General features: G+C 35.1%; 6 protein-coding genes and 1 long non-coding RNA gene across 7 annotated transcripts; 4 read left to right on the top strand and 3 right to left on the bottom strand.

Annotated features, from left to right (window-relative positions):
- Positions 1 to 1,905: 1,905 nt before the first annotated feature.
- On the top strand, positions 1,906 to 7,728 carry LOC111801121 (ubiquitin-conjugating enzyme E2 variant 1D). The gene is made up of 4 exons (XM_023685106.1): positions 1,906 to 2,090; positions 6,413 to 6,552; positions 6,940 to 7,065; positions 7,331 to 7,728. The coding sequence occupies exons 1-4, from the start codon at positions 2,057 to 2,059 to the stop codon at positions 7,469 to 7,471; spliced, it is 441 nt and encodes a 146-aa protein (XP_023540874.1). The 5' UTR covers positions 1,906 to 2,056; the 3' UTR covers positions 7,472 to 7,728.
- A 2,194-nt stretch (positions 7,729 to 9,922) lies between these two features.
- Positions 9,923 to 10,854, top strand: LOC111801120 (transcription repressor OFP15-like). The gene has a single exon (XM_023685105.1). It carries the CDS (start codon positions 10,068 to 10,070, stop codon positions 10,821 to 10,823), a length of 756 nt encoding a protein of 251 aa, XP_023540873.1. The 5' UTR covers positions 9,923 to 10,067; the 3' UTR covers positions 10,824 to 10,854.
- Positions 10,855 to 14,660: 3,806 nt separating this feature from the next.
- On the bottom strand, positions 14,661 to 15,502 carry LOC111801118 (transcription repressor OFP6-like). Its single transcript, XM_023685104.1, has one exon. The coding sequence runs from the start codon at positions 15,377 to 15,379 to the stop codon at positions 14,855 to 14,857; it is 525 nt and encodes a 174-aa protein (XP_023540872.1). The 5' UTR covers positions 15,380 to 15,502; the 3' UTR covers positions 14,661 to 14,854.
- A 3,295-nt stretch (positions 15,503 to 18,797) lies between these two features.
- Positions 18,798 to 21,407, top strand: LOC111801116 (putative HVA22-like protein g). The gene is made up of 7 exons (XM_023685100.1): positions 18,798 to 19,070; positions 19,198 to 19,274; positions 19,373 to 19,471; positions 19,823 to 19,879; positions 19,986 to 20,049; positions 20,519 to 20,725; positions 20,898 to 21,407. Exons 2-7 carry the CDS (start codon positions 19,243 to 19,245, stop codon positions 21,195 to 21,197), a joined length of 759 nt encoding a protein of 252 aa, XP_023540868.1. The 5' UTR covers positions 18,798 to 19,070; positions 19,198 to 19,242; the 3' UTR covers positions 21,198 to 21,407.
- Positions 20,435 to 20,977, bottom strand: LOC111801119. The gene is made up of 2 exons (XR_002816084.1): positions 20,889 to 20,977; positions 20,435 to 20,799 (listed from the first exon to the last, which is right to left on the bottom strand). It is a non-coding gene; the product is annotated as an uncharacterized LOC111801119 (long non-coding RNA).
- A 56-nt stretch (positions 21,408 to 21,463) lies between the features above and the next one.
- LOC111800166 lies at positions 21,464 to 21,961 on the bottom strand. Its single transcript, XM_023683758.1, has one exon. It carries the CDS (start codon positions 21,959 to 21,961, stop codon positions 21,464 to 21,466), a length of 498 nt encoding a protein of 165 aa, XP_023539526.1.
- Positions 21,962 to 23,345: 1,384 nt separating this feature from the next.
- LOC111801115 (2-Cys peroxiredoxin BAS1, chloroplastic) lies at positions 23,346 to 26,222 on the top strand. Its single transcript, XM_023685099.1, has 7 exons — positions 23,346 to 23,684; positions 24,259 to 24,333; positions 24,493 to 24,574; positions 24,667 to 24,746; positions 25,125 to 25,250; positions 25,646 to 25,759; positions 25,843 to 26,222. Exons 1-7 carry the CDS (start codon positions 23,463 to 23,465, stop codon positions 25,960 to 25,962), a joined length of 819 nt encoding a protein of 272 aa, XP_023540867.1. The 5' UTR covers positions 23,346 to 23,462; the 3' UTR covers positions 25,963 to 26,222.
- The last annotated feature ends 256 nt before the right edge of the window (positions 26,223 to 26,478 follow it).

The following is a 26,478-nucleotide window of genomic DNA, read 5'->3' as shown; positions in this document are numbered from 1 at the left end:
CGTTGACTTTTTGTCATCGTGTGTGTTTAATGCTGAAAAAATATGAGTGTAATTTACTTAAAAAAGAAATAATTAAATCAATTAAATAGAAAGTCAAAAGCTTTCTGGGTGTTCTAGTGGACGGTGTTATTAAACATATTAAAAATAATTAAGTATACTTTGGTCAAATCTTCTAAAGCTTGGTCACATTTTATTTATAATAGTTTAATTGTTGTACCTTCAAATTTATAACAGATTAAATATTTTTATTACTAGGAAAATTACAATTAAATGCTATGGTCCCATCTCATGAATTTTATTTTTATTTTTTATTTTTTTTTATAAGAAATTCACCGACTCATCTATTCTTCTCCTTTACTATCATTCTTGTTCTCGTGGTTTTAGAGTTTTGAACTTCTTTAAAACGTGTATTTATTTAATTTAAATCAATTTAAAATAGTACATCAAATCATTCAAAATACAATTAGACGCAGTTTACAAGATAACACACGATAATTAAAATTATAATATATGAAAAGTCAAGATATTCATCTATAGAGCTCCGTAACTCTAACTCGATAGTTCAAGTCATGAACTGCTCCAAATTCTCACAAAACTTGTTAAATAAGTCCTATATTAAATGAAAATATATAAAGTAGGTTCAATTGGATCGAGTCGACCGTTCCAACTGGATCGGTCTTCCCCAACCTTTGGTTTTGGGTGCCCGATTGGCTTAGGGGTGTTAGGAATTAACGATCTCCACAATAGTATGACATTGTTCACTTTGAGTATAAGCTCTCATGACTTTGTTTTGGGTTTCGCAAAACGTCTAGAGATAGTATTTATTGACTATAAACCCATGATCATTCCTTAAATTAACCGACGTGGGACTTTCATTCAACACCTCCCTTTGTTCGTATACCTTCCCTTAATTGAGACTCGACTCGTTTTTCTTTTGGAGTGTTAGTCGTGAGTCGGAGCAAATTTATTTAAGTAGTTGGATGATTGAAAAGGGGAAAAGTATTTATGTAACAAAAAGAGTGTAAAATTAGGAAGGCATAAATGCAAGAGTAATTGAGGGAAGGCAGTTGAGGACAATTGGGATACGATGGCGTCAGATGGAGATTAAATACGAATTAAAATTCTCGACCTTCAAATTAATTCATTTTTATATTTCATGTATTATTTTCGTTGGCGAAGCCGCATTCATTTTGCATTTATTTTTATTTTTATTTCTCTATCAATAAACTTGTGCAAAAATAATGCATCAATTAATTGGATGCCTTCTATGTATATGCTATATTTAACTAACACTATTTCATATCTTTTTTTTTTTTTTTTTTTTTTTTNTTTTTTTTTTTTTTTTTTTTTTTTTTTTTTTTTTTTTTTTTTTTTTTTTTTTTTTTTACTTTTTACTCCATTTATAATTCACCCCTTCTAAATTATTATTTGAATTTGGACTGATATTATTTTTGTTGGATGATGAAAGTCTCACATCGACTAATTTACAGAATGATCATGGATTTATAATTAAAGAATACTCTCTCCATTCGTGTGAGGCATCTTGGGGAAATCCAAAGCAAAGCCATGAGAGTTTTAGGACATTATCATACTATTGTGGAGAGTCGTGTTCATCTAATCATTCTCATGGATCCCATACGACATGGAATGTTATAAATGATATCACAACAACACCGTTCATAATAAAATGTGGTTCGGGGATGAACCAAAGCAAAAGCTTTGTGGGTATGCGATAACCATGTAAAATAGGAGTACATGAATAATCGGGACAGAGAGAAGATAGGATATATTATGGGCTTAGTTTTTAAAAATATGGAGGCCCAAATGTCGGAAGGTTAAGGCCCATTAGAAAACTAGTTCATCGTCAGTTATTCCAAAATAATAATATATTTTTTTTCTTTTGCCCCTTTTACTACCCTATTGATTCCACTTTATTCCCCTCGTTCTGCCCTTCATTTTCTTAGATTCTTCTTCTTCTTCGTCAAGTGTTCATCTTCGTTCACTCTTCGATCAGATCCTTGCTAGCTGATCGTATATAACCATTCTTGATTCATCTATGACGCTTGGTTCAGGAGGCTCGAGTGTTGTTGGTCAGTCTGTTAATCAAATTTTGATTTGATCTCTTGTTTTCTCTTTCACATCCTTCAGATTTTATGCTGATTTGAGTATTTCATCGGTAGTTTCGGTAATCGTCGATGGGCTTGTGTTAATTGTTCACTAATTTTGTTTTTTGTTTGACCTCTTTGTATATATCTGTGCGTTACATTTACGCCGTTGATTTAGTTTCTTCTGATACTCTTGATTTTCTTTGTGTGTTCTATGAGATTTTGTTTGCTCTAAAATCTAAATGCTATACTTGATTTTGTAGGTCAGATTAACTTTGATGTGAAAATAATTTTTTGGAGCTTCATGATTGAACTCCGCTCACTTTTCTTTGCATGAACTCCGTGGCTTATTTTGGATAGATATCTGCTTCATCGTTTTTGTTTGGGGGAGGGTTTGACTGCTGGCTACTAGATTCACTTGTTTTTTTATGAATAGCAACTCTGTACATGTTCCAGACTGACGAATCAGAGTTTTCTTTGTTATACGCATATGTATTCTTAGGGGTAATCTAATGATGCGATTTGTGTTTCAAGCCTGTAGGGTCTTTGTGCTATATCTTCTTATATTCTGGCTAGGTTCTGCATTCAAAATTTAGTCAGAATTCAAGGTGAATTGGTTTTATTAATCATCTAAAAAATCCAAACAAGGAAGAACACATTCTACTTTTCAGTGTTCCAGATATTTGACTTTTTTGTTACATGCATACTCAACTTTAACATTTTTGAGCCTTGGGCTGGACACTTGCTTTGAGCGATCTTCAAATAAACTCTGAAAACAACGATACAAAGAATCAGTAGAACTTTCTGTGATAACAATGGTGATGTTAAGAATAATCTTTTAGAATATATATTTAAGAAAGACGAACTGACGGTGCAAGATTTTTTTTTTTTTCTTTCTTTTGTTGAAAAAAATAATTTTTTAATTTTTATAATGATAATTATTATTATGTTCAGTAATGCTTGATAACGAACTTTTATTGTTTTTATCAATGCTTTCGTTTTTAGATTGAGGCTGATTTCTTTCCCTCATTACTTCGAGGTTTGTGCGTTCTTCAGGAGAAAAAGCCTCGAGGGTGTTTTTTTTTTACAATCATAACATTGTTTGGTTATTGTCTAAGCATTAGACGTGAAAATTTAACTCTAGCTCGTTTTCCTCCGATGTTGAACANAAAAAAAAAAAAAAAAAAAAAAAAAAAAAGAAGAAGAAGAAGAAAGCTTCTGTTCTGCTATATAAGTGTTTAATGAGAATTGTGCACTTTTTTTCTTAAAATTAAAATAGTTTACAAATGTCGACAGAAATTTACTTAACACAATTAGATGGTAATTTTTTTTTCCCTTCTGATCACTTAATAGGCCGTTATGTGGTTGGGAGATTATCCTGCCAGCTTCCTTTTGTCCTTGTTCATTAAATATTTTGGAGAATGATGTTTTCAATGGTTTCCTCAACTGTCTCCTAGGCATTCGGCTTCAGTAAGAGGCAAGATGCCTAGAGCTTCATGGCTTGAGTGATCATTGGGTGCACACGATAAGTTGCACATTTTGGTTGACATTTGCTACTCATCAATGTGAATTTGTGGCAACCTGTGTGAATGCTTTACTCAAGAGACTTCACACTCAGCCCTCATTGCCCCTCTTTGATAGCAAGCAAGTCACTTGCTTTCCCTATATTTTGACTTCAGCCTTTGTCTATTGTTCTCCGTGTCATACTGAGCTCATCTGTATTCCTAAAGCTATGGGGTCCCCCACACCCCACAATTTCCTAATACTACATCTCTTTCCTTTTATTTTCCCACGTTTTTATCTTTATAATATTTCCTTCTCCTTTCTACTTCAATGCTTCTTCTTCCTTCTTATTTACTTCTTTCTTTATTTTCATTATTTATTTCTAGTGGGTTAACTGTCTCTTAATAGGATGATATCTCCTTTCCTTCTTCCTTTGATTTTCTTTCTATTTACAGCCTCACTTCCTCTCAAACTGTCAGCAACTGATTGAATTTTTTCTCTTTATCTGGCCTAGTCAACTATACTGCAACAAGTCTACAGGACATCTGTCTATCCTATAACGTTAGATATTGTAAAATTCTTGGTCTATGTAATGTTTTAACCACTGAGCCTTAGCGCACCATTTTGTTTCCCAGTATTAGTCGTAATTACCATGGTTATTAAAAAAGGTTGATATTTAATGCTCTAGTATTCTCTGTCTTAATTTCTTTTACAAATTATTGCTATAGATATCAATTAATTAACCAATTAATTTTATGCATACCTTACTTTACTGGGGATGTGCTTTTGGCGCCATCAGTGTGCCTTCTACCTCACGATAATCTTAAGTTTTTGTCTTAGGGTGCATCTTGCACTGTGATAATACTGCTGAAGAATGTCTTGTTTATCCTAATTTGGTAGACATACTTGACCAATATTTTATTCCTTGTGTAACGCTAGATGTGCATTAATATGTGGAGTTCATGGAATCCACTTTTTTGTTGGGCTTGTTATGCCCTTGTTGTTCTTTCATTTCTCTCAAAGAAAGCTGTAAAAAAAAAGGCAATATATATATATATATATATATATATATATATATATATATATTCTTTCGATCAAAGGATACTTATGTTAGTTCTAAAAGTTCATGTTAGTTAGTGGGTTTGTGCTATAGAGTTTGTTAGATTGATTAGGTAATTTTTTCTGTTGCAAGTAGTACTTAACAAAGGGAGTGGGAAGAGAATGAGGTTGGCAAATATTGAGTAGTCCAGGAGGTTTGAGAATGGAGAGAGTAAGGGGTGGGATCTCAAATTTCTCTTGCTTTGCCGTGTTTATTTTATTTAACACAAATATCAACATGGTTTCAATCAAATGGTATCAAAGGGACAGTTCTCGCTATAGATGAAATAACCTTGAGGTGCAAATGGAGATTTTGGAGACGATTGATATCTCTTAAATGAGTTGGTGTAAATTATTGGTCAAATGATGGATACCATTGTCTCTGAAAATTCCGATATCTGATTGATAAGATTGACAAATTCAAAGAAAGATGTGTATCTTGGTCAAATCACGATGTCTAAGGATAGAATTTGGTTGACTATATAGACTTATTGATGCAAAGGTGGGACTTGTGCCAGACAGGGACCCAAGATTCAATAAGCCCCGAAGTGGAAGTGGAATCATCTGGGAAGATGTATACTTTCTCTGCATTAGTATGCACGGAAATGTGAAATGGTACAACATGAGGTGGTTAAACACAAATTGGAATCGGGTGTTTGAAGGGAGTTGAATCTGTTTAGAAACTAAATATGTAACCTGATGCTTATGAAGTATGGTCGTAGTTTGAAAATTTGTGCAATATGGGACTTGATTATGTGAGTTTACATCTATGCCAAGGAGATTCTCAAGAAGGTAGGTCAATGGTAACTAAACTTGACAAATTGGGGACCGCTTTTGGAGAAGTTAAGTTTGATATGCTGGGGATAATGTATCCCAAGATGGGCACAATTCAGGGGGTGTTGATCGTCAAATTTTATGATTGATATGCTCTGTATAGAATTATTTGGTGGAAATTGGAAATGGCCCTTATCTTTTGATACCACGCAGTAAGCTACTTAAAGAGCATTTGCTTCCTTTTTTTGGGGCTTATTTTATAGGGCTGTTAAGTTTTGGCGTATGCACAAATGCCAAGCACTTATAGGATGAGGGTAGTCAAATGGGAATATTTGCATATTGTTCTCCAAGGAGATTTCTAGGGCGGCAAGTAATACTAAATGTTATGTTGGTGAGTTAGGGGACATACGGAATAGTTGGAGTTTATAAGAATGGTTAGAGAGATTAGTTAATAGCAAGGGGTTATAAAAATAAATGGAAATGAAGCAGGATGGGCAGAGCTGATAATGATCAAGTACCCCAAGTAGCTTGGAATTGGTAGAATAAGGGGAGAACTCTCAAATTTCTTGTCTTATCTTTTCTTCATGTTAGGTCAAATATTTATTTGATTCATCGAAGTGATAGCATTTGAAGCTTTTGATACAGGAGATGGTTTTGAGAGCACCCTGTTGAAAGTAGGAGAAATGTCTGAAGGGACATTCTTGAATATTTTAGTACAGATATCAATATGATTGTACTTCTCGCTGAATAAATTTAAATTATGTGGAGTGATTTTAAAGCAGTCGGTAGGTTCCACTCTTTTTCTATGTTGTTGCTCTTTGAGAGTGCAAGTCAATTAAATGATTTGTACGTTGCAGATTGTAGATTTGAATGACGTTGATGTCTCGCCAATGGCACTTAAGCATCTTTTAAGTGTTTGCTTTCCATCACAGTTCCTAGGAACTTCAGGTTGCTTGAGGAACTTGAACGTGGAGAAAAAGGCATTGGCGATGGCACTGTGAGCTATGGAATGGATGATGGAGATGACATTTATATGCGTTCATGGACTGGCACCATTATTGGTCCACACAATGTAATGGCTTCTGCTCTTCTTTTCAGGACTTGTAATTTAATGGCTTGCTCGTGAAGAAAATGTGAACTTTTATAATTCATTCTTACCCAATAAAAGAACTTTCCAAAAAAGAAAAAATCTTTATCTATAACTCATAATGAAACCCCCATTCCTGCTCTTTCCCGAATGTAAATAGCATTGTTTTTCTACTTGAAGTTTGGAGAAGAGCTCTCATTTTGAAAATTTGTGTATGAAAAACTTGAAGGGGCAGGTTTTGTGAATGGTTGAAATAATAAGTGCTGTTGCGAGTCTTCTGCAGAAAATTAGCAGCCTACCTTATTATACAGTTCCTATTTTATGCCCACATACAATGCAGTAAACATTCATCATGAGTCTTTTTTCTTGCAGACGGTACATGAAGGTAGAATTTATCAGTTGAAGCTGTTCTGCGACAAAGATTACCCTGAGAAGCCACCAAGTGTTCGTTTTCATTCAAGAGTCAACATGACATGTGTGAACCACGAAACTGGAGTGGTATCTCTGATTTCCTTCGACAATTTGAATTTCTTAGTACTTATTTTTTTTAACTAAAATTTGATGGTTGAAAGAAAGAACAAAAGATAATAGTAGTATATATGTTTAATTGTATATTAAACTAGTGCTTTCAGAATTGTAGCTTTGATAGCAGTAAGTTCACCAACATCTTATCGTCTGCCTATCTAGATGATTTTATAAACTGATCTTGCCCTTCTCCAAGGAGCTTATTATGTTTTGTTACGTTGTGACTGGTTTCCAACAGGTTGAGCCAAAGAAATTTGGACTTCTTGCAAATTGGCAGCGAGATTACTCCATGGAGGACATACTCACACAGCTGAAAAAGGAAATGGCAGCCCCACATAACCGAAAGCTGGTCCAACCTCCGGAAGGCACCTACTTCTAGCCTTGAGATCATGTACACATGATCATATGGTGTGCAATATTCCAATATAGTTTGCAATGCTGTGTAATCCTGTGGAAGTTGAGCACATTCCAGGATAGAACCAAAATCTTGATGATTTGCATTGCTTCATTGTTGATCAGTAGTCTTTTCTTGTCGGTCTGTGTTAAAGGGATGATGGTCTTTTACTGATGGAAGTGTATTGAATACAAATTTACATAATAGTATTATCTAATTTGCGCGTTGGTTGTTTGCTGCAATACTCTCTCTATCTCTGTCACGCACACGGGAGAGTGATGATGGTAATCAATTTCCGAAGGTACCAGGTCTAATCAAGCATGAAAGTCAGGAAAGGTGTCTCAAAAAAAGAAAATGTCGAATAGCATTTTCAGTTGACAATATAATTCTGTTCTTCAAGTCATTGTGGAATGCTTTCATCAAGTATTCAATTTTACTTCATGTTCCTAGCTTCATTGGAGTCGATGCTTTATTCTCTTTAGGAGTTAGACTTGAAAGTAACAAATTTAAGATCACATAACAGGGACGATGTTTCTTGAAGTGCTCGGCCTATGTTTCTTGAAGTGCTCGGCCTATGGTGATGAGAAGAGTCGCTTTGAATCTGGTATGATTTCTAACTTCACATTTATGATTATACTTTCGATACATGAAAATATTTTTTCAATTCTATCATTGTTAAGCATTTTTAACTAAGGTATCATAGCTATTCTGTTGTTAGCCTATTATCTTTGTCAATGATCTGTAGAGAAGCTGACTCGAATGAAATGTTATTGTTTTGTTCAACTCTTTAAACTTTAACGTCTTTCATTGATTTACAATAAAAGTAGGAGATAGGTTGATGATAGAAGTTATTTTGACTTGACGCTAATGTCGGGATGGCACGATGGTACTTTCTTCGACATGCATTGGATATAGCCTTTTTAGTTATCTCTCTTCTTTTATTGTATGCATCAGATGATGAGAAATCTGCAATACATAAACTCCCAAAAGCAGTAGCATATTTGACAAGAAGCTATTAAGCTACAAGTTAAGTTCTCATGTCAATCAAAAGAGAGTTCAAAGGAAAGAGCCATTGGACCGTAGAATACTGCAAACTGATGCAGATAAGGGCACCCCACCAAGCTGTAATTTGTTTTCTACCCTTATGGTTTCAAATGCTCACTCAATCTTGTTATTAGGATCTTTTATACAATCTTTTGAATGGTTTGTTAGGATGATAAGGAAATATATACCCTATCTTTTGTTTGGATATGGTGTAATCTGGACCACCATGAAAGGTTAGCAGAGCCATGGCCATGGTCCCCCAAAAATGAATAATGGTTTTCTGGTATAGGTAGGAAGTGGCAATAGAACATTCCCTTTTGATTTACATTAGGTATTATGAATGTTTGGACATATTGGGAAACAGGAACACTTTCATGCATTGCATTTAGAAATGTGGTCAAGTAGTGTGGACATTGAGCCTAGGATTGACCAAAAGTTACATCAATACTATGATCTTTGTAGATCATAGAAAATGTTTGAAAAGTTGATGGGAGTTGTCATATGCATCAAATCAAATAATTGATTTGGTGAACAAGATTGTCCTTTAAAAAAAAAAGAATGGAGTGGAAGGATTTTTACTTCATTCATTAAATGAAATAGTAATAAAACTATTACATCCTGAGTAAAGGAATCTAGGTGTGAATCAAGATAGATAAAAGGCAAAATCTTTCTACTCGAGTGAATCTGTCTCTTTGTATAGACACACTTGAACCATGGCAAGGATAAAGGTAGTCTGACGTATAAAGACCCGATAAAATTTATCTAAGAATGAATGTAGAAAGGTGAGACTTTTCCAACATACGAAAAAAAATCTAGGATGACAGCTGTCAAAAGACGAGTAAGGGACGGGGAGAGGGAGGCTCTCAAAACCAAACGACAAAAACTAACCTTATCCAATAATGTGTTTCAATATGGGAATTCTTTTCTTTCCTATTTTTTCCGGCTCTATGCTAACTAAAGTCTCTAGTTGCTCAAACTCAAAAACCCTCCCTACACAATCTAGTGATATAATGGAGGGTCTTCCAAAAGTAGAACAAATGTTAAGAAGTGAGTTCGATTGATCCAACTTCGATGAATTGCACTTTAAATTTTTTTTATTAATACTCGTTTAACTTATAAAAAAAAAAAAAAAAGATAAAAACATTTTATTAATATTTTTGTTTTTGAAAGACTTTTTAAATTTAAAACGTTATTCACAAATGATAAATAAATGTTGTAGCCTTTTAAAATTTAAAGACATTAAATACAAAATTTAATATTATTTTAATTTATTTTTTCCTGTAAAAAAAAAAAAAAAGTAAAATTTGTTTGTTTTATTATATTTACTTTTTTACTCAATAAAGAACCTTAAATAGGCCTCATTTATATTCCACCTTCCTCCTTCACTTTCCATCTGCCTCCTCAATATCTCTCTCTCTCTCTCTCTCTCTCCCTCTCTCTCTGACCCGCCATTAATGTCCCACACAGAAAGCTCAAATTTTGAACCTCCAAAACAAATTTGAAACCAAACCCAACACCCAAAATCACTTTCACAGACATGTTAATGAACAACAACAAGAAGAAGAAGATTATGAAGCTCCCCTCTCTCTTCAAATCCTCCGCAGACGACAACTCCACCTGGCCCTGGCCGTCATGTCGCCAGCCAAGAACCCTTTCTTTCCGAACCAACACTTCCGCCGCCGTCGCCGCCCCCGCCACCGCCGCAACAGATTCCTCCGACTCCTTCTTTACACTCTCCTCCGAGTCCTCCGGCAGCCTCTCAACGGCGTCGGATTGCTCCGGCGGCGACCCTATAGAGAGAATGATCCGAGGGCTCAGGTCAGACAGACTCCTCTTCGAGCCCGCAGGAAAATCAAGCTCGATTCTGAAAGAGAACGAAAACGGCGACGTGTCACCGGAGTTGAAGGAGGGGACGACGGTTATATCCATGGATTCCGATGACCCATTTTTGGATTTTAGGAAATCGATGGAGGAGATGGTGGAGGCGCATGGGATGAAGGATTGGGAGAGGTTAGAGGAGCTTTTGAGTTGGTATTTGAGAGTTAATGGAAGAAACAACCATGGATTTATTCTTACAGCTTTTGTGGATTTATTAGTCAGTCTTGCAATGACGGCGGCGCCGTCTTCTTCCTCCTCCGACAAATTTGTAATTTCTCCATTGGTGGGTTCGTGTTGTTCCTCCTTGTGTTCTTCTTCATCTTCTTCTTCAAATTTATTACCTTGTATATCCTCATCCATGGAGATCGAGGAGATACCTTCATTAGATCAACATCACCATCATGTTTTTTCCTGATTTTTTTAATACTATTTTCAAATTTGAAGAATATACAATTTTAGTTTTCTTTTTCATAAAATAATTTTAAATGATTTTAGTTTGTAAATTATTTTTATTTCATTTTTCATAAAATTGATATTTTGCTTTAACGGAATTTTGAGTAATTAATGCATACGATATCATCAAATCTATAAAAACGACCAACTCTTGTTCATTATTAAACTCCATTTATTTTAGATGAAGTACTTGATCCTCTACAACACGTCTCACCGTATAATAAATTCGGAGTAATTAATATCTTACACGTGGAGAATCCAAGGAGAGGAGTTTTTAAGTCATGGACCTATAAATATAATCGTAGCCGTTGATTTTTGAAATTGGTAGGTCGTTGTCTATTTTGCAGTTTTAGCAGACTCCTTGGCACAATCTCCCATTTATTATAATATTTTAAAAAATGAATTTTTTTATCAGATAAAATTAAATTATTATTCAAGTATTTATGGTATTAAAAAGATTTAAATAGGATATTGAAAAAGGATAAATTAAAGTTTTTTTTTTCATATAAATATAATTATATATATTAATAGGATAGAACAAAAATCCATAGTTTTAATTTGGGCCATGCATTCAGATTTCAGATTTTTTGTAAATGGCTATAAATAATAAATTTGAAATGAAAATAAAAATATTAATTTTTTTTTAAAAAAAAAAGGAATATTGGGAGGTGAGCAAATAAACTACATGTCGAAAGAAAAAACAAAAAATGCGGGAATTATTCTTAATGTATGATAAGAAAGTCCCCATCTTTTATATATATATATATATATATATATATATATATATATATATATATTTTAAAGAGATATTTTATAAATTTGATTAAATTAATTTGAATGGTGAAAAATAAAAATAAAAATGGAGGTTGTAACATGGGAGAGTGTAGGGTTGAGCGGCGAAGCTTCTAATAAATTTGATATTTGGCACTATAATTTATACGAAGTATTAATTATTTATAATGAATATGTTAATTTTAAATAATCATAAGCTCTGTTCTTCATTTCTAGGTTCCTGCACTTCCCCATGTGCAACATTTTATTAACTAACCATCAAATTAACGCTCCATTTAATAGCTTTGTGACATTGTTTTAAAATATGGTAATGTTAGACGAACACGACTCTCCACAATGGTATGATATTTTCACTTTGAGTATAAGCTCTTATGGTTTTGCTTTGAATTTCTCCGAAAGACCTCAAACCAATGGAGAGAGTATTTTTAAATTAGCTGACGTGGGACTTTCATCATCCAACAGGTAATTGTAATTAATGGCTTACTTAGAGAGTAGTTGTTGGAGGTTGGTAACGAAGTTATATTATATTAAAAAAATGAGTCCAGAAACTTATGTCCATGTTTTCCTCTTTTACAGATTTTATTTAATCCATGTAACGCTTTTTAATTATATTATTTTAAAATGTTGTGAGACAATGTTCATTAAAATAAGGTTATTAATGTGGATTTTGATGCTATATAGTTGTCATTTTTCGTTTTGGTATTATTATTATTGTTATTATATGGTTTGGAGAAGGCTGTGTTATGTGTGTGTCTGTGTGTTTTTACATTTTCCAACCAATTTTGTGTTCTTTGTTGTGCATTTAATGCTTCTTTTTGGTCGATGAGACCGAATCATCTCATCCTCCTCGGGCTCCTCTTGTCTTTCCTCCATGTTTTGTGTCCTCTAGCCCTTCTCTTTGCATCAAAACCTTACATGTTTCCACACCCTTGTAAGAAATGTTACGTTCTCTTCTTTTTAGCAGAAGAATGTGAAGCTGACAGCTATACGTAATGGATCAAAGCATACAATATCTACCAGTGGTGGACTTATATTTTCGTAATCGTCTACTTTGAATATAGGTAGTCCCCTGAGGCTTATGGAGCTCTCGAATAATCTCCCCTTAATGGAGGCTCGACTCCATTCTCTGGAGCTTTCAAACAAAGGCTCTAATACCACGTTAGGAATCACAACTCTCCACATGAGCATAAACTCTCGTGACTTTGCTTTGGGTTTTTCTAAAAGACCTCATACCAATGGAGATAGTATTCGTCACTTATAAACCCATGATCTTCCACTAAATTAACTAATGTAAGACTCGCTCCCAATAATCCTGATCAATGATCAAGAGGTATTGCGTTTAAAGAGAACACCAGACAAGGGTNAAAATAAATAATAAAAATAATAAAAATAATAAAAATACTGTTACCATTTTGTACTATTTGTTTGTTTTCAGAACAATTTAAAAAAAAATGTTTTTTTATTTATTTATTAAAAAAGTGTTTTTAAATATCAATTATAAACAGTCTTAAAAAGGAACATGTCTTCAATACTTGCACATGGTTTAGTTTTTTTTTTTTTTTTTTTTTTTTTTTTTAATTTTTAGGGTCACAAATAATTTTTAAAATAATCATTTTGATATTTTAATTTTTAAACTATATACTTTTATGCGAAATTAATTATTTTGGTTATTGCATTTTAACAATTTGATTGTATAAGTTCAAGTATGAGTACTTTCGTATAAATATATATAACTTGATTGAAGTCACGTGCATAATTAATTATAGAAGCCAGCAAAATATTAAAATATGTATAATTGATTTAAGTCCTAATCTATATATATCTTGGTTTTAGCCACACATGGAGAGAGAGGAGAGGACGTGTCTGTTAAATAAATTTTTACACTCTTATAGAGAATACTTAGTCCCCCTCTTCAACCAATGTGAGATTCCACGATTCACTCCCTTCTAGACTCAGCACAACGTTATCGCTGGCACATCGCTCGGTGTCTACTCCCCTCTACGGCACAACATTATCACTGGCACACCACTCAGTGTCCATCCCCTTGAGGGCTAAGCATCTTCTTGAGTACAACACCTAGTGACTTTCTCTGAAGGATTTTAAAATGCGTCTACTGTGGAGAAGTTTCTACACTATTACAAACAATGCTTCGTTCCACTCTCCACCGACGTGGGTTTTCATGAACAACCCCTTTTTTAAGCCTAACATCTTCGCTAACACTCGTTTCTCTCTCTAATCGACATGGATCAAATGTCAAATACCCAACAGACAAAGACCGTGGACAGAAGTCATGGCTTGAAAGGGGAAGCTGATGTAAAAGGTGAGATGAGGCAAAACAAGGAAGCAAGCAAGCAGTGAGGCAGTGATATCTCTGCCAAATTTGGATGTGGTGAAAGAGTCTTCAATTTCAACATTTTCCAATGAAATCACTGGATCTTCTTCAACTCTCTGCTCCATCATTCATGTCTCACTGCACACTGCCATCTCTTTCTCTCTTTCTTTACTACTCATATATATATATATATATGTATGTTTCTTCTGCATCTCAATCTGTGCAGCTCTGTTCTTCACTGTTCATACAAACTTATCATCATCTTCTTTAAACTGTGTTTGCCTTGTGCTCTGTGTCAACAAAAAAAAATTACAAAAATGTGGATTAAAGTTCATAAAATTTGTTATAGAACCTGACCCTACACGATGGTACAATATTGTCTACTTTGAACATAAGCTTTCATGACTTTGTTTTGAGCTTCTCCAGGAATCGATATTGTTTTATTATAAACTCTAAATTAGTCGATGTGGAACTTTCATCAAATATAATTTTCATCCAATACAAAATATCTTATCTTAGAAGAAAAAAAAGATGTAATAAATAAGCATTCATTCATTTCTTCACTCAACTTTGACTCCACGCCTCCCATTCATATCCTCGAAATTAAATTATATATATATATATATAATATTTATTTACGCAAAAGAAAAAGAAAAAAAATATTATTTTTAAAAAAAAGAAAAAAGAAAAAAACCTTCCATGTATTTGGCAATTAGCGAAAGAAACAATTAACAATAATTACATCTGCATCTTCCCAATCCATCAAGATCCCAAAAACCATCCTATCTTCAGAATTAAACAACAAAAAAGAAAGAAAAAAAAAACGGCTAACACCGATCCAGAAATGCGAAGCCATGATGAGGCGACGGTTACAAGACGCGTGACCGTACAGAGCGTCTCTGTTTTCTAGCCGCCGTCTTAGACACCGCCATGTCGGCCGTCGATCTGCCACACGATACGCCGTCCCAGATCTCAGCAAAAGCTCGAATTATAATCCCATGGTTACAAGGCGAATTCAGATGAAGAAAACAGCTAAGAAGCTCTCGAAGCCCTTCTTGAGTGTAAATTTCGTTTTCCAAAATCATTTGCAGCATCGATTGTCGGAAATCCACATACGGATCGTTGGAATCCTTCTCCACCGCTACGCTCACGCCGCCGATTTTCCACGACCCGTTACCGACAACCTCGGAGCCATACGACATGTCGATGTCGCTCAGCTTCTTGTCGGAGAAACTCGAGGGCGAGCGGAAGAGACGGCGGTCGGAATTGGAGTTTGGAGACTTGGGCTTGGGGCGGAAAATCTGTGAGAGAATGGATTTGGACTTCCGGCAACTTCCACAGCCAATGTCGACGGAGGTGAAGTTGACGAGGAGCTTTTTTTTGACGGCGGCCATTATGGGTGGAGGTGGAGGAGGAGAAAGCAGAGGAATGGCGGAGGGGAAATAGGGAGTGAAGTGTTTAGAGCTCTATAAATCCTGCACGTGAGCTACGACTGGTCCCACGTGTATGATGACCTTGTCTGACCTTTTTTTAATAATCCAAATTTTAATTATGAAAAAGAAATTATTATTTCAATTTGCTTACCCTTCCATCTTAATTAATTATTGGCGTGTTCGATTAATTATGATGGCCCTTTTGACCAAAAATCCTCATTTTTAAATTTTATTTATTTATTTAATTACAATTAAAAATATAATAAAAATTAGGAAAGTGATTAAAGATCCTGCAATCTCAATTAATATTTGGCATTGGGATAACACAAAGTCTTCGCTTACAAAATTGATAATTTAATTGATTTATAAAGGAATATCAGAATTAATTCCCGTTTTCAAATTTCCATGGACCCTTAATATTTAATTTATTTATATTTTCAAAGCAGTTAATTGAATTTCAATACTCGAGACCTTCATTTATGATATGATTTTGTCACACATTAGCCAACTAGTAATTATATGATAAGTTCGGTTTTAGAATTCATATTGTATATGCCCATGTCGGGTGTCAAAATTTGGCAGATTGCGTACATAAAAACTTTATTGTATAATGAAAAATTGGATGTATATGTTTGATAAAATAAATAAAATAAATATTTGTGGATGTTAAAAAGAATTAAGTAATTGGCCCAATGTTGAATGGGGTCCGTGAAGGCAGTGGTTGGAATGATTTCAATCATTGCTAAACCCAAGTCACTAGGTCGCCTCCCAACGTTACACAAAATCCCAAAACCCACATTCGCTTGAAAATATACGAATGAATTGAGATCACTCTTAAAAGCAACGAGTAAATAATGTGACTATGTCTTAAATGATGTAGAGGAATATCGGAATGTTTGAATCTTCCAGATAAATTTTAGTTAGTGTTTGAGTGATGACCTTGAGAGAACAAATGTGGACTAAGAACATAGCAATTGATTTGACCTTAATCTAAGTTCCGGTAATTGTTGAGAAGTGAAGTTACGATGATTGATGCAAGATCGGGTAAACAAACTTCCAACTAATAACTACTTTTAAGGCATAAAGGAGTTGGAATTAGAGAAGGAAGGAAATACTATAGTCTTTGGAAGGCCAAATCAAATGCAAATAATAGATGCCGCCACGTCTCTTAGCTTGCTGGTAAACCAAACTTTCCACTTTTTTGGATGCTGTCTAGGAGACCTCTTTCATTTTCTATTTTAATTTTGTAAGTGATTCTAACCATATAATTGTCTAAAAATCTTGCGAAAACGGCCCCTTTTTACTTGTGTTCTAGGTCGGTTTCGAAACGAGGCGGTTTTTTCTAGATGCATGCGAAAAAATTATTTTTTGGCATTGTAGTGGGGAATGTTCCAACTCGATGGTTGGGACCTGAATTTTGCAAAACCGACGCGTTTTTGCTTGCGTTATAGGGCGGTTCCGAAATGGGGCATAGATAATAACTACATATACTATCAAGTGTTAAAGTTTCAAATTCTAATTTGATTTGTATTTAAATCACTATAGTCGGTTGATTACCAATAACTTTCGTTAGAGGGGGTCGAGTTGACGCAAATAATGATTGCATGAGATGATGGTTGGATCTCTGGAAGTGGTCGTTGGAAATAGTCATTCATGGTAAGTGCACGATGGTTGCTAGTGGTGAGTTCACCGTAGTTATCCTTCATGATCGTTGACCGCGTGTGGCGTTGGTGTTGGATGGTGGCTGCTAAGGTATTTTAGTCCTTTTAATATATTATTCAATTAATCATTTAAAAAAAAACACTTTTTCTTCACCAATTCCATTAAAAATAAGCTTATTTCTTTAAATTCCTTGATCTTATTACAATAATTAAAAATTAAACAAACTTAGTTTATCCACGAAAGAAAATCGAAGATAAGATTGACAGATAGATTTTGTTTGTTTTCTCACCATATTTTTACTAAATTAAAAAAAAATTAAATGGTTATTAAACCCGACTTATTATTATTATTATTATTATTATTATTATAAAACATTAGTAAAGAATATATATTATTTTTGTAATTTAAGTCTTTGTATATATTATAAAAGTCTTCTTATATTCTCATTTACTTTTCTTTTTGGACCCATTTCTCTAAATACTATACAACAATAAATCAACTTCTTCCAAACTACGAATTATCACATTTAAATTTAAAATTGACCACGACTATTTCAATTCGGTTATGCTTTCGTCATAAAAAATCTAACATCATACATTACATTAAGTTTTTCCACCCCTACTTTTATTTTTATAAGTCGTCATTTAAATAAATTAAAAAAGAAAACAAATAAGATAATAAAATTGACTAAATTTTAAATTAAAAGTTGAATAGATAAATATTAAATTTCCTTGTTAAAATAATAATAATAATATAGTTTTGTAAGACACTGAATTTAGACAACAATTAAACAAGAGCAATTCTGAGGATAAGATGACTAAGAAATAATTGAAAAGTATGATATATTGTAAGAAAATGTTCGTTAATTATCGAATATTGATTATGTTTTATGTTTGAATAATAGCTCGAGATTTAAAGATGTAATTTAAAATGAATTAAGGATAGGATAGAGATGGGAAATTAAATTAAGAATATTGAATAAGAAAAAGGGAAGGCCGGGTCAAAATCCAGAAATTTAATTGAAGGTGTGGATTAATAATAAATAATAATAATAATAATAATAATAATAATAATTGGAGGGAAAGTGGGAAGATGGTCAACCAACTACAACAATTTTTTGAAAATAAATTAAAGAGCGTTACTCCCTAGGTGCTTTGATTCTCCTTAATTAACGACATATTTTGAGTTTTAAAATATATATTTTTTTAATTTTCTTATGGGCCCTAAGTTTCGTGTTCCCAAATTTTATTTCATTCCACTTTACGTTATCACATATGCAAATATTAAATAAGTTAACTATATCACTAATTCAAATAACACACCTTATAATTGTTAAAAATAATACACATTAATCTTTTTCTACCTTATATTTATTTATTTTTATTCAAATGGATTAATATTTTATCTGAATTGACTTTTTTTTTTTTTTTTAATTTTAATTTGTGCGAACGTGAAGGTTACAAAACCATAGTTGATGAATTAAGCAATTAATGAATATTTTCATTATTATTTGTAAGTTCTAATAAAAAAAATAATAATTATAGTTTCCATTTAAAAATAATTATATAAGACATGACAAAGAACAAAACAACCCAAAATACCGAAAAAGGAAAGGAAAAAGAAAAGGAAAGAGGGAAATTACGAAACTACCCTCCTCATAACTGCCTGAAGAAGAACCAAACTGGTTTTGAATAAGAAGAAGAAGAATCTCAGGAAAATCATCGCTTCTCCACTCTGACTGAATCGCGTGCAAGAGAAAGACGAAGACGTCCCCTGCAAGAAATCTTCTCTCTCCTATCATTTTCTCTCTCTACAAAGCTCCATAACTATATCTTCTCTTCCTCTCGATCTTCATTTCCTTCACGCCATTCCAAAATCCTTTCCCCCAAACCTTCAAACTCCGCTCTCCTTCTATCTCTTCCAGAGGTTTCTGGCGTTTCTCGTTTTGTACCAAGTCAACTGACGGACTTCAATTTCTTCTCCGATCACGGTAAGATTATCTCTGCCGTTTCCTTATTTATATGTTTTTTGATTATTGGTTAGGAATTCGGGACTTTGGATGTTGGATGTTGGATGCTGAGTCCATTTCTTTCCTCTGTTGTTGAGCTTTCTTTTAGGTGAATTTGGCGGGAGTTAATTGTGTTGTTGTGTAGTCAATCACAATGTTGGGAGAGCTTATGGTTCGATGCCTTCTGTGAGTTCTTTGTTTCTTCGATTCTAAGAGAGTTTCTCTGGTTTTTATTTTTCTTTCTGGCGGTGGATTTAGTGATTGATGAATATTGATCAATGTAGGATGCTGTTTGGCTATGCTTATCCTGCGTTTCAATGCTACAAAACGGTTGTGCAGAGTCGGATTGAAATCCGAGAGCTTCAATTCTGGTGTCAATTTTGGTAAGAACGAATCCGGTTTTGCTATTCGATTTAGTGGAGCGGTTGATGATTTGTGCCCTGATCTATAGCTGTTGACCTGATTATTTTATCGTCTCTCGTAATCAATAAGCATTTATTTCTCGAATTCCATTCTAGTCCTTTTGATTATAGCTAATTTACATGCGCAACCTTGATGAAGAGCGATCGACTTAGATTTTTGTGTTTGGGCACAACAGTGGAAAGGGTTTTGTTGACGCTCTTTATGGCTTTGCCTTTGTCTGCTTTGAACATTGAGTTTGAGTAGCTTTCACTCCACTTTGTTTTTGGTTACGTTACTTTTGAATTGAAAGCCTATTTATTCAATATTTGCAGGATCATTGTGGCCATTTTAACAATTGTTGAGAGGATTGCTGACACTTTAGTCGCATGGTATGTGTAGCTTTCTTTATTTCTTTCCCTAAAGAATGTTAATAACTTGTTGCATTTCTCATCATTTCGCCTGTGCTTAAAATTTATGGTCCAAAACTTTGTCAAGGTTGCCCATGTACGGAGAATTGAAGCTGGCCCTCTTTATCTATTTGTGGTATCCAAAGACCAAGGTAAGAAAACTGGGAGATGTAATCATTGAAGCTAATTCTCTATATGTTATTTGATGATCCTGTAGGAAAAGGCAAGAAACGTTATGTACACGATGATAAAGTTCTAATCATTACGTAACGTCTAACTTAGTTCATATAACCATCAACACGAATCAGAAACTACTTAAAACACCATGTGAATTATCAAGGTTTGGTGTTAATTTGAAGCTTCAGAATTAATTTGATTGCCGTTAAGTTTCTCGCCATCTAACTGTTAAAGCAAATTAGGAACTATTTGGAACTAAAATGTTGATTTTGAAACTTCATTGAAGTAGAAACTGTCTAAATCTACCAAAATTATAGGAATCTGAAGTCCTATTTAAAAAATTTCAAACAAGTAGCTTAAGAACAAGATGTAAGAGCACAGGACATATATTTCTAATTTGAATACAGCTGATCTGTTTGTTAATGTTGGGCTAAAACAATGCAGGGAACAAAATATGTGTTCGACACTTTGCTGCGGCCCTTGGTAGATAAACACGAAACAGATATTGAACAGAAGATGGGGGATTGGAGAGTGAAGGGCTGGGAATTGGCCCTGTTCTACTGGAAAAACTGTACTGAGTTGAGCCAATCTGCAATCGTCCAAGTTATTAACTACATAGCTAGGCCTGCAGCTGCGGCCCCAGAAGACAGGGTAACCTTCTGATCCTCTTCCTCGAAGCCCTTTTAGTTTTAGCAGTTAATGAGAGCAAGCAAGAACTTATTTTCCTGTGCTTTTAAGACATTTACAAAAACCTTATTAGGAATAGAACCCAGCCGGAGCATCGAAATCCATTTAATTAGAGATGAAAATTGACATTTTGCAGAGGAACGAACGTCACCAACGTCCAAGTGCGCCGCCAGCGCCACCACCACCTCCGCCGCGTCCAAATGATCTGCCCTCGTTCTTCCATAAGCCTCCAAGGAAAACCAAGGACTCGAGCAAGAGCAATGCCATGAAGTGGTTTCCAAGTGCCCCTCCTCTGCCCGGCTCCAGTAATCGGCGTTCCACAGCCACATCGGAGGACTTCGATGTGCAATTTCCCCTTCATGATCAAACAAACTATTTTTACGAAGATCAAAACCACAACCAAGCTCGATTCCGAGGATCCAAAAAACCCTACTAGAAGTTACCAAACAAAAAACTGTACATAAAAAAGAAGAAGACAACACTGCAAACCCTCTCCCCGACCAAAGGAAGATAAAAGATTAGATTCATTTTGGAACTTTTCATCAAACATTTACATCCCAATTTTTCTTTTTCTTCTTCTTCTTAGACTGTACTCACAGGGGTGTATGTGCATATATTCATTAATACATAGAACAGAATAGAAACAGACGACGATTTATTTCAGTCAAAGGGGGAGCTGATTTGTATTCCCCCTGACCACCATTAATAGACAAAACTGAACCCCACAACGCGAAATATCCGATCCAAAGCCTTTGTCACACTAGAAATTATGTGCAGGTTGAGGAAGCCTAGACAAGCTGAAAATCTGAGCCAGATACGGCGGAGGAGGTGGGGTCCTGATGATCCCGGAGAGGAAGACATGGGTTGAAGATACGCCCACGCGGCTTGCTTCACGAGGCGGTTGCGGATCGAGATCTCAAAGCCCGAATTCGCTGCAGAGGCGGCGGTGGGGGAGCTCATGGAAGTCGAAGATGGCAAAATGTCTCTGAGAGAAGTGTAGGTAAGGGAGTGGGAGGAGGATTTAATCGGGAAGAGCTCGAAAGCCAATGGCGGCGATGCAGCTGAGCCGCCAGATGACTTGGTGGCGGCGAAGGCGAAAAGGTTTAGTTTTGATGGCACAACGACGGGCACCGCGATGGAGTTTCTTCGGCGGAGATTCGGCGGCGGTGGGTGTGGTTTTAGAGCGGAGATGTCATCCATGGCGGCAGAAACAGAGGCTTAGTGGAGAGGAGAGAGAGACAGAGAAAGAAGGAAGAAGGGTGGCGCGTATTTGCGTTAGGGGAAGAACACAATTAAAATTAAATGGTCAGAATCATTGATTGTTCTTTTCAACCCATACTTTTTCTTTAAAATGTGAAAAAGGTGGAAAGGAAATTCTTAAACTAATCCACTATTTTCCAAATTCGCAACAAGTTAAGAACAAGTTTGTGGGTTTAGGAACGCCACATATGCTCCTTCCATGAACATAGCCAATGAATCCAATCCCAATTTTCCCCCCACTTGTCGTTTTCATATTCTTTACCTCACCTCCTTTATTCAATTTGTTAGAGATCTTAAGTTCATAAAAGTAATCAACATCAATTTTGTTTGATTTGTACTGTGATTATATAAAATTGAGCCTCTAACGAACCCACATATGCACATTACGCCCAAATATATGTNATGATGTAACGATTCAGATTTTTCTTGATTTTTACGATTCACATTAAACTTAGATTTTACTTTTTTTTAAAATTTTTTTTTTTAATGTATAGGCATTCCTTGTTCGAGAGTGTTAATCAAAAGATACCTTTTATAATTAATACGTTTCTTTTAATATATAATGGATCAAATTTTCTTATCTTCTTATGTTCTAAGGTATATAGTAAGATTGGTAGGTAAAAGTCAAGAAGTGTACCTGAAATGAAAAATTCNAAAAAAAAAAAAAAAAAAAAAAAAAAAAAAAAAAAAAAAAAAAAAAAAAAGTTAGTAAGACAAAATATGCAGGAAGAAAGAGATTAGTAAGAATAATATGCATAGATAAAGTTGGTAAAAGTGACGTGTTTTAACCATGTTAAAAATAATAAAAAAAGGCGAGGAGTTCAAAAGTAAAAATTAAAAGATGAAAAAAGAAATATATAGAATAGAAATTGGACTAAAAATGAATCTTTTTTTTTTTTTTCAACTTTATTCTGTCCCTTTAATCCATCGTTTTTGTTCAACTTTATTCTCTGTCCCTTAATATGTTAATATTTGAAGTGCAGATACGACAACAAAAAAAATGCAATAAAAAATATTTTTACAATAAATATTTGAACTTTTCACCATAAAAATATATATTTTTTTACTGATTACAAACATTCATAATATCATCAACTCTTCGAAATCTATAAAAATTGTACTAAATAAATGTATAAAAATGGAAAATAGTGGCGAAGGGAGGTGGATGGATGGCATTATAGAAATGGGCCGTAGGCCTGAGATTCAACAACTTATTTATGGGCCAAGCTTTCCAAGCCCAAAATCTGATGCGAAACTACCATATTACCCTTCTTCTTCTCGATCTTCCAATCTGTACCAAAATGGATATTTCCAGGATTGCCCCCAAGTGTGTGGAGGTGAACCAGGGGGCTATCCAACGCTTCCCTTTACTTATCCTCTCGTCTCCATTTTTACGCCTTAGACTGACTTTCTGCTGCAGCTTCCAGCTTCCTCCTCCGCTATGGCTTGCTCCGCCGCTACCGCCACCGCCCTCTTCTCCTCCAACCCCTCCGCTTTTCCAGTCAAGTCCAATGCTCCCACTGCTTCCGCCCCCTCCTCTCGAAACCTAGCACTCCCCAAATCTTTCGTCGGCCTTCGCAAGTCCTTCCAGCCTTCTCCTCCTCCTTCAATTTCCTCCTCCCGTGGAGCTAGGTCCAGACGGAGCTTTGCTGTCCGGGCTTCTGTAAGTGTTGCATCTCTCACTATGCCCTTGTTTTGCGGCGTTTCACTCTTTGGGTGAAGTTTGAAATTCGTAATTTTCGTTTTGTTTTCCTTGTGATTCTTCTTTGGTTTTTCTTTCTGAAGTCCGAATGCATTTAATAGGATGTTTTGTTTCCCCTAATTTTGGTTAATTGTGTAATGATCAATGGGGCATTTTATTCGTATATATTTGGATATTGGCGGCAACAATTAGCCATTTCTTTTGTTCTCCGACTGCATTATGCCAAAATTTTGGACATCGAACTTATTATTCCCTAAATGTCGCCTTTTCAAATACCCTTTTCTGAAAACTTCTCCTGTCTTCGTTATGTTCTTTGAATTTTTCTTCAAGTATTCAGATTATTGATTCAGTCATGCAGGGGTGAGTTTAAAGAGTTTGTATCTATTAGAATTTTCATGTATATTGTATATGCAACTTATGACATTTGTTCGTGCAAGGCAGAAATCAGCATCTTGTAACTCAAAATATGAACATGCGAGTTATTTCTTTTGAGGGTTCCACTTCTGACGTTGTGTTCCATTATTTGTTTTTACAGAGTGAGTTGCCATTGGTTGGAAATGTAGCACCAGATTTTGAGGCTGAGGCAGTTTTTGATCAGGAATTTATCAAGGTAATTCTCCATGGCTTAGGTTTTGGATACTGCTTATTCCTCTGTGTTGTCATCTGACTGTATTGGTGCAATGATTTTTAAAGATTATGTGCAAGTTTCAAAGGTTTACTGTTCGGATTGCATCGTCTTCACATTTGATCTAAAGTGTTACGGTTTCAGGTTAAACTTTCTGAGTACATTGGGAAGAAATATGTGATTCTCTTTTTCTACCCATTGGATTTTACGTTTGTTTGCCCCACAGGTTTGTTGCACTAAACTATCCCAAATTGAAGCTCAGCAAATATTGTCTTGAGCTGCTTTGAACTTGTGTTTATTTTACCTCCTATTTTGTAGAGATTACTGCTTTCAGTGATCGGTATGAAGAATTTAAGGAGCTAAACACAGAAGTTTTGGGTGTTTCAGTTGACAGTGTTGTAAGTAGATACTTGCTTCTCTTGTTCAACAAAGTTATACTTTTGCAAAGAAGTTTTGTGTTGATGAAATTCTGCTTCTATTCCTCAAAATGTGGTAGTTTGTTCTTTGAGATTTCACATCGATTGGAGAGAGGAACGAGTGCCAGCGAAGACGCTGGGTCTCGAAAGGGGGTGGATTGTGAGATCCCACATCGGTTGGCGAGGGAATGAAACATTTTTTTTAAAGGTGTGGAAACCTCGCCCTATTAGATGCGTTTTAAAAACCTTGAGGGGAAGCTCGAAGGGGAAAGTTCAAAGAGAACAATAATATCTGCTAGTGGTGGTGCAATTTTGGTTTTGGTTGTGATTGTGATGATACTAAATAGAACCTTTTTGCAGTTCTCACATCTTGCTTGGGTTCAAACTGATAGAAAGTCTGGTGGGCTTGGTGATCTTCAGTATCCTCTGGTTTCTGATGTCACTAAATCAATTTCAAAATCTTATGGTGTGCTGATCCCAGATCAGGTATGTCAATATCATCCCCTACTGTATTACAAAGTTTGTTCCAAATTAGACCTCTACCATAAAACCATTGTTCTAAGAAACCAAGCAGCTGATGAGCTGTTGTGAATGAAAACTGGAATTCGGTTTTTGCTGATATTGTAATAAGAAAAAACATGAGATCCCACGTCGGTTGGAGTGTTGAACGAAGCATTCCTTGTAAGGATGTGGAAACCTCTCTCTAGCAGAAGCGTTTTAAAACCATGAAGCTGACGGCAATATGTAACGGGCCAAAATGGACAATATCTGCCGGTGGTGGACCCATAGCCATTACTTTCTATCAACAATTAATTTTGTAGGCATTGTTTGAGTTTACCTCTACAATAGGTAACCTTTATCCACAACAATTTAATGAACAGGGAATTGCACTAAGGGGTCTGTTCATAATTGACAAGGAAGGAGTTATCCAACACTCCACAATAAACAATCTTGGTATTGGTCGGAGCGTAGACGAGACGAAGAGAACTCTCCAAGTAATTTCAATCATTCATCTAACAATAAGAAGATTGTTTATCAAGAGTTGTTGTTCATAATTTCCTTGTCTTTGATGTTGCAGGCGTTGCAATACGTGCAAGAGAACCCCGACGAAGTTTGCCCAGCGGGATGGAAACCCGGGGAGAAATCGATGAAGCCAGACCCCAAGGGTAGCAAAGAGTACTTTTCTGCTATTGCTTAATTGTGTGTAAGAAGTTTGAATCTGGTGCAATGCCATTGCCAGTTTAGTTAATCCGCTTGTCGAACAAATTGGTTAACGAGGCTCGAGTCATCTCGTCATCTCATCATCTCATCATCTCGTCATCTCATCATCTCATCATCAGATATATAGAGTGTTGAATTTGATCTTCTTTAGATGAATTAAGCAGACAGGCTCTATGGTTTGTTTTGTAGAATTATTATCCTTGATTTGCAATGGCATCAATGGTTTCACGCCCTCTACTGCTCGTGTCTTGTTCTGTCGATGAACTTTAAATTTCACAATCGATCGAAAACGAATCGAACTTCGAGTTTCAATGGTTCTCGGATTAAATCTGCTAGAATTTGTATCCTCGTGATTCAATGAACCGAACTTAGATATTTAATTTGATTGCTTAACACACAATCTATCATGGAATTAATACAAAATTATACACTTTTTCTTGGGACATTAATCATTAAACATGTGCCTCACATGTCCACGCTTACCATTCATTAC

Source organism: Cucurbita pepo, chromosome LG08 (genome assembly GCF_002806865.2).
Source record: "Cucurbita pepo subsp. pepo cultivar mu-cu-16 chromosome LG08, ASM280686v2, whole genome shotgun sequence".
Classification (NCBI taxonomy): domain Eukaryota; kingdom Viridiplantae; phylum Streptophyta; class Magnoliopsida; order Cucurbitales; family Cucurbitaceae; genus Cucurbita; species Cucurbita pepo.
This window is presented reverse-complemented; position numbering and strand designations above follow the sequence as displayed.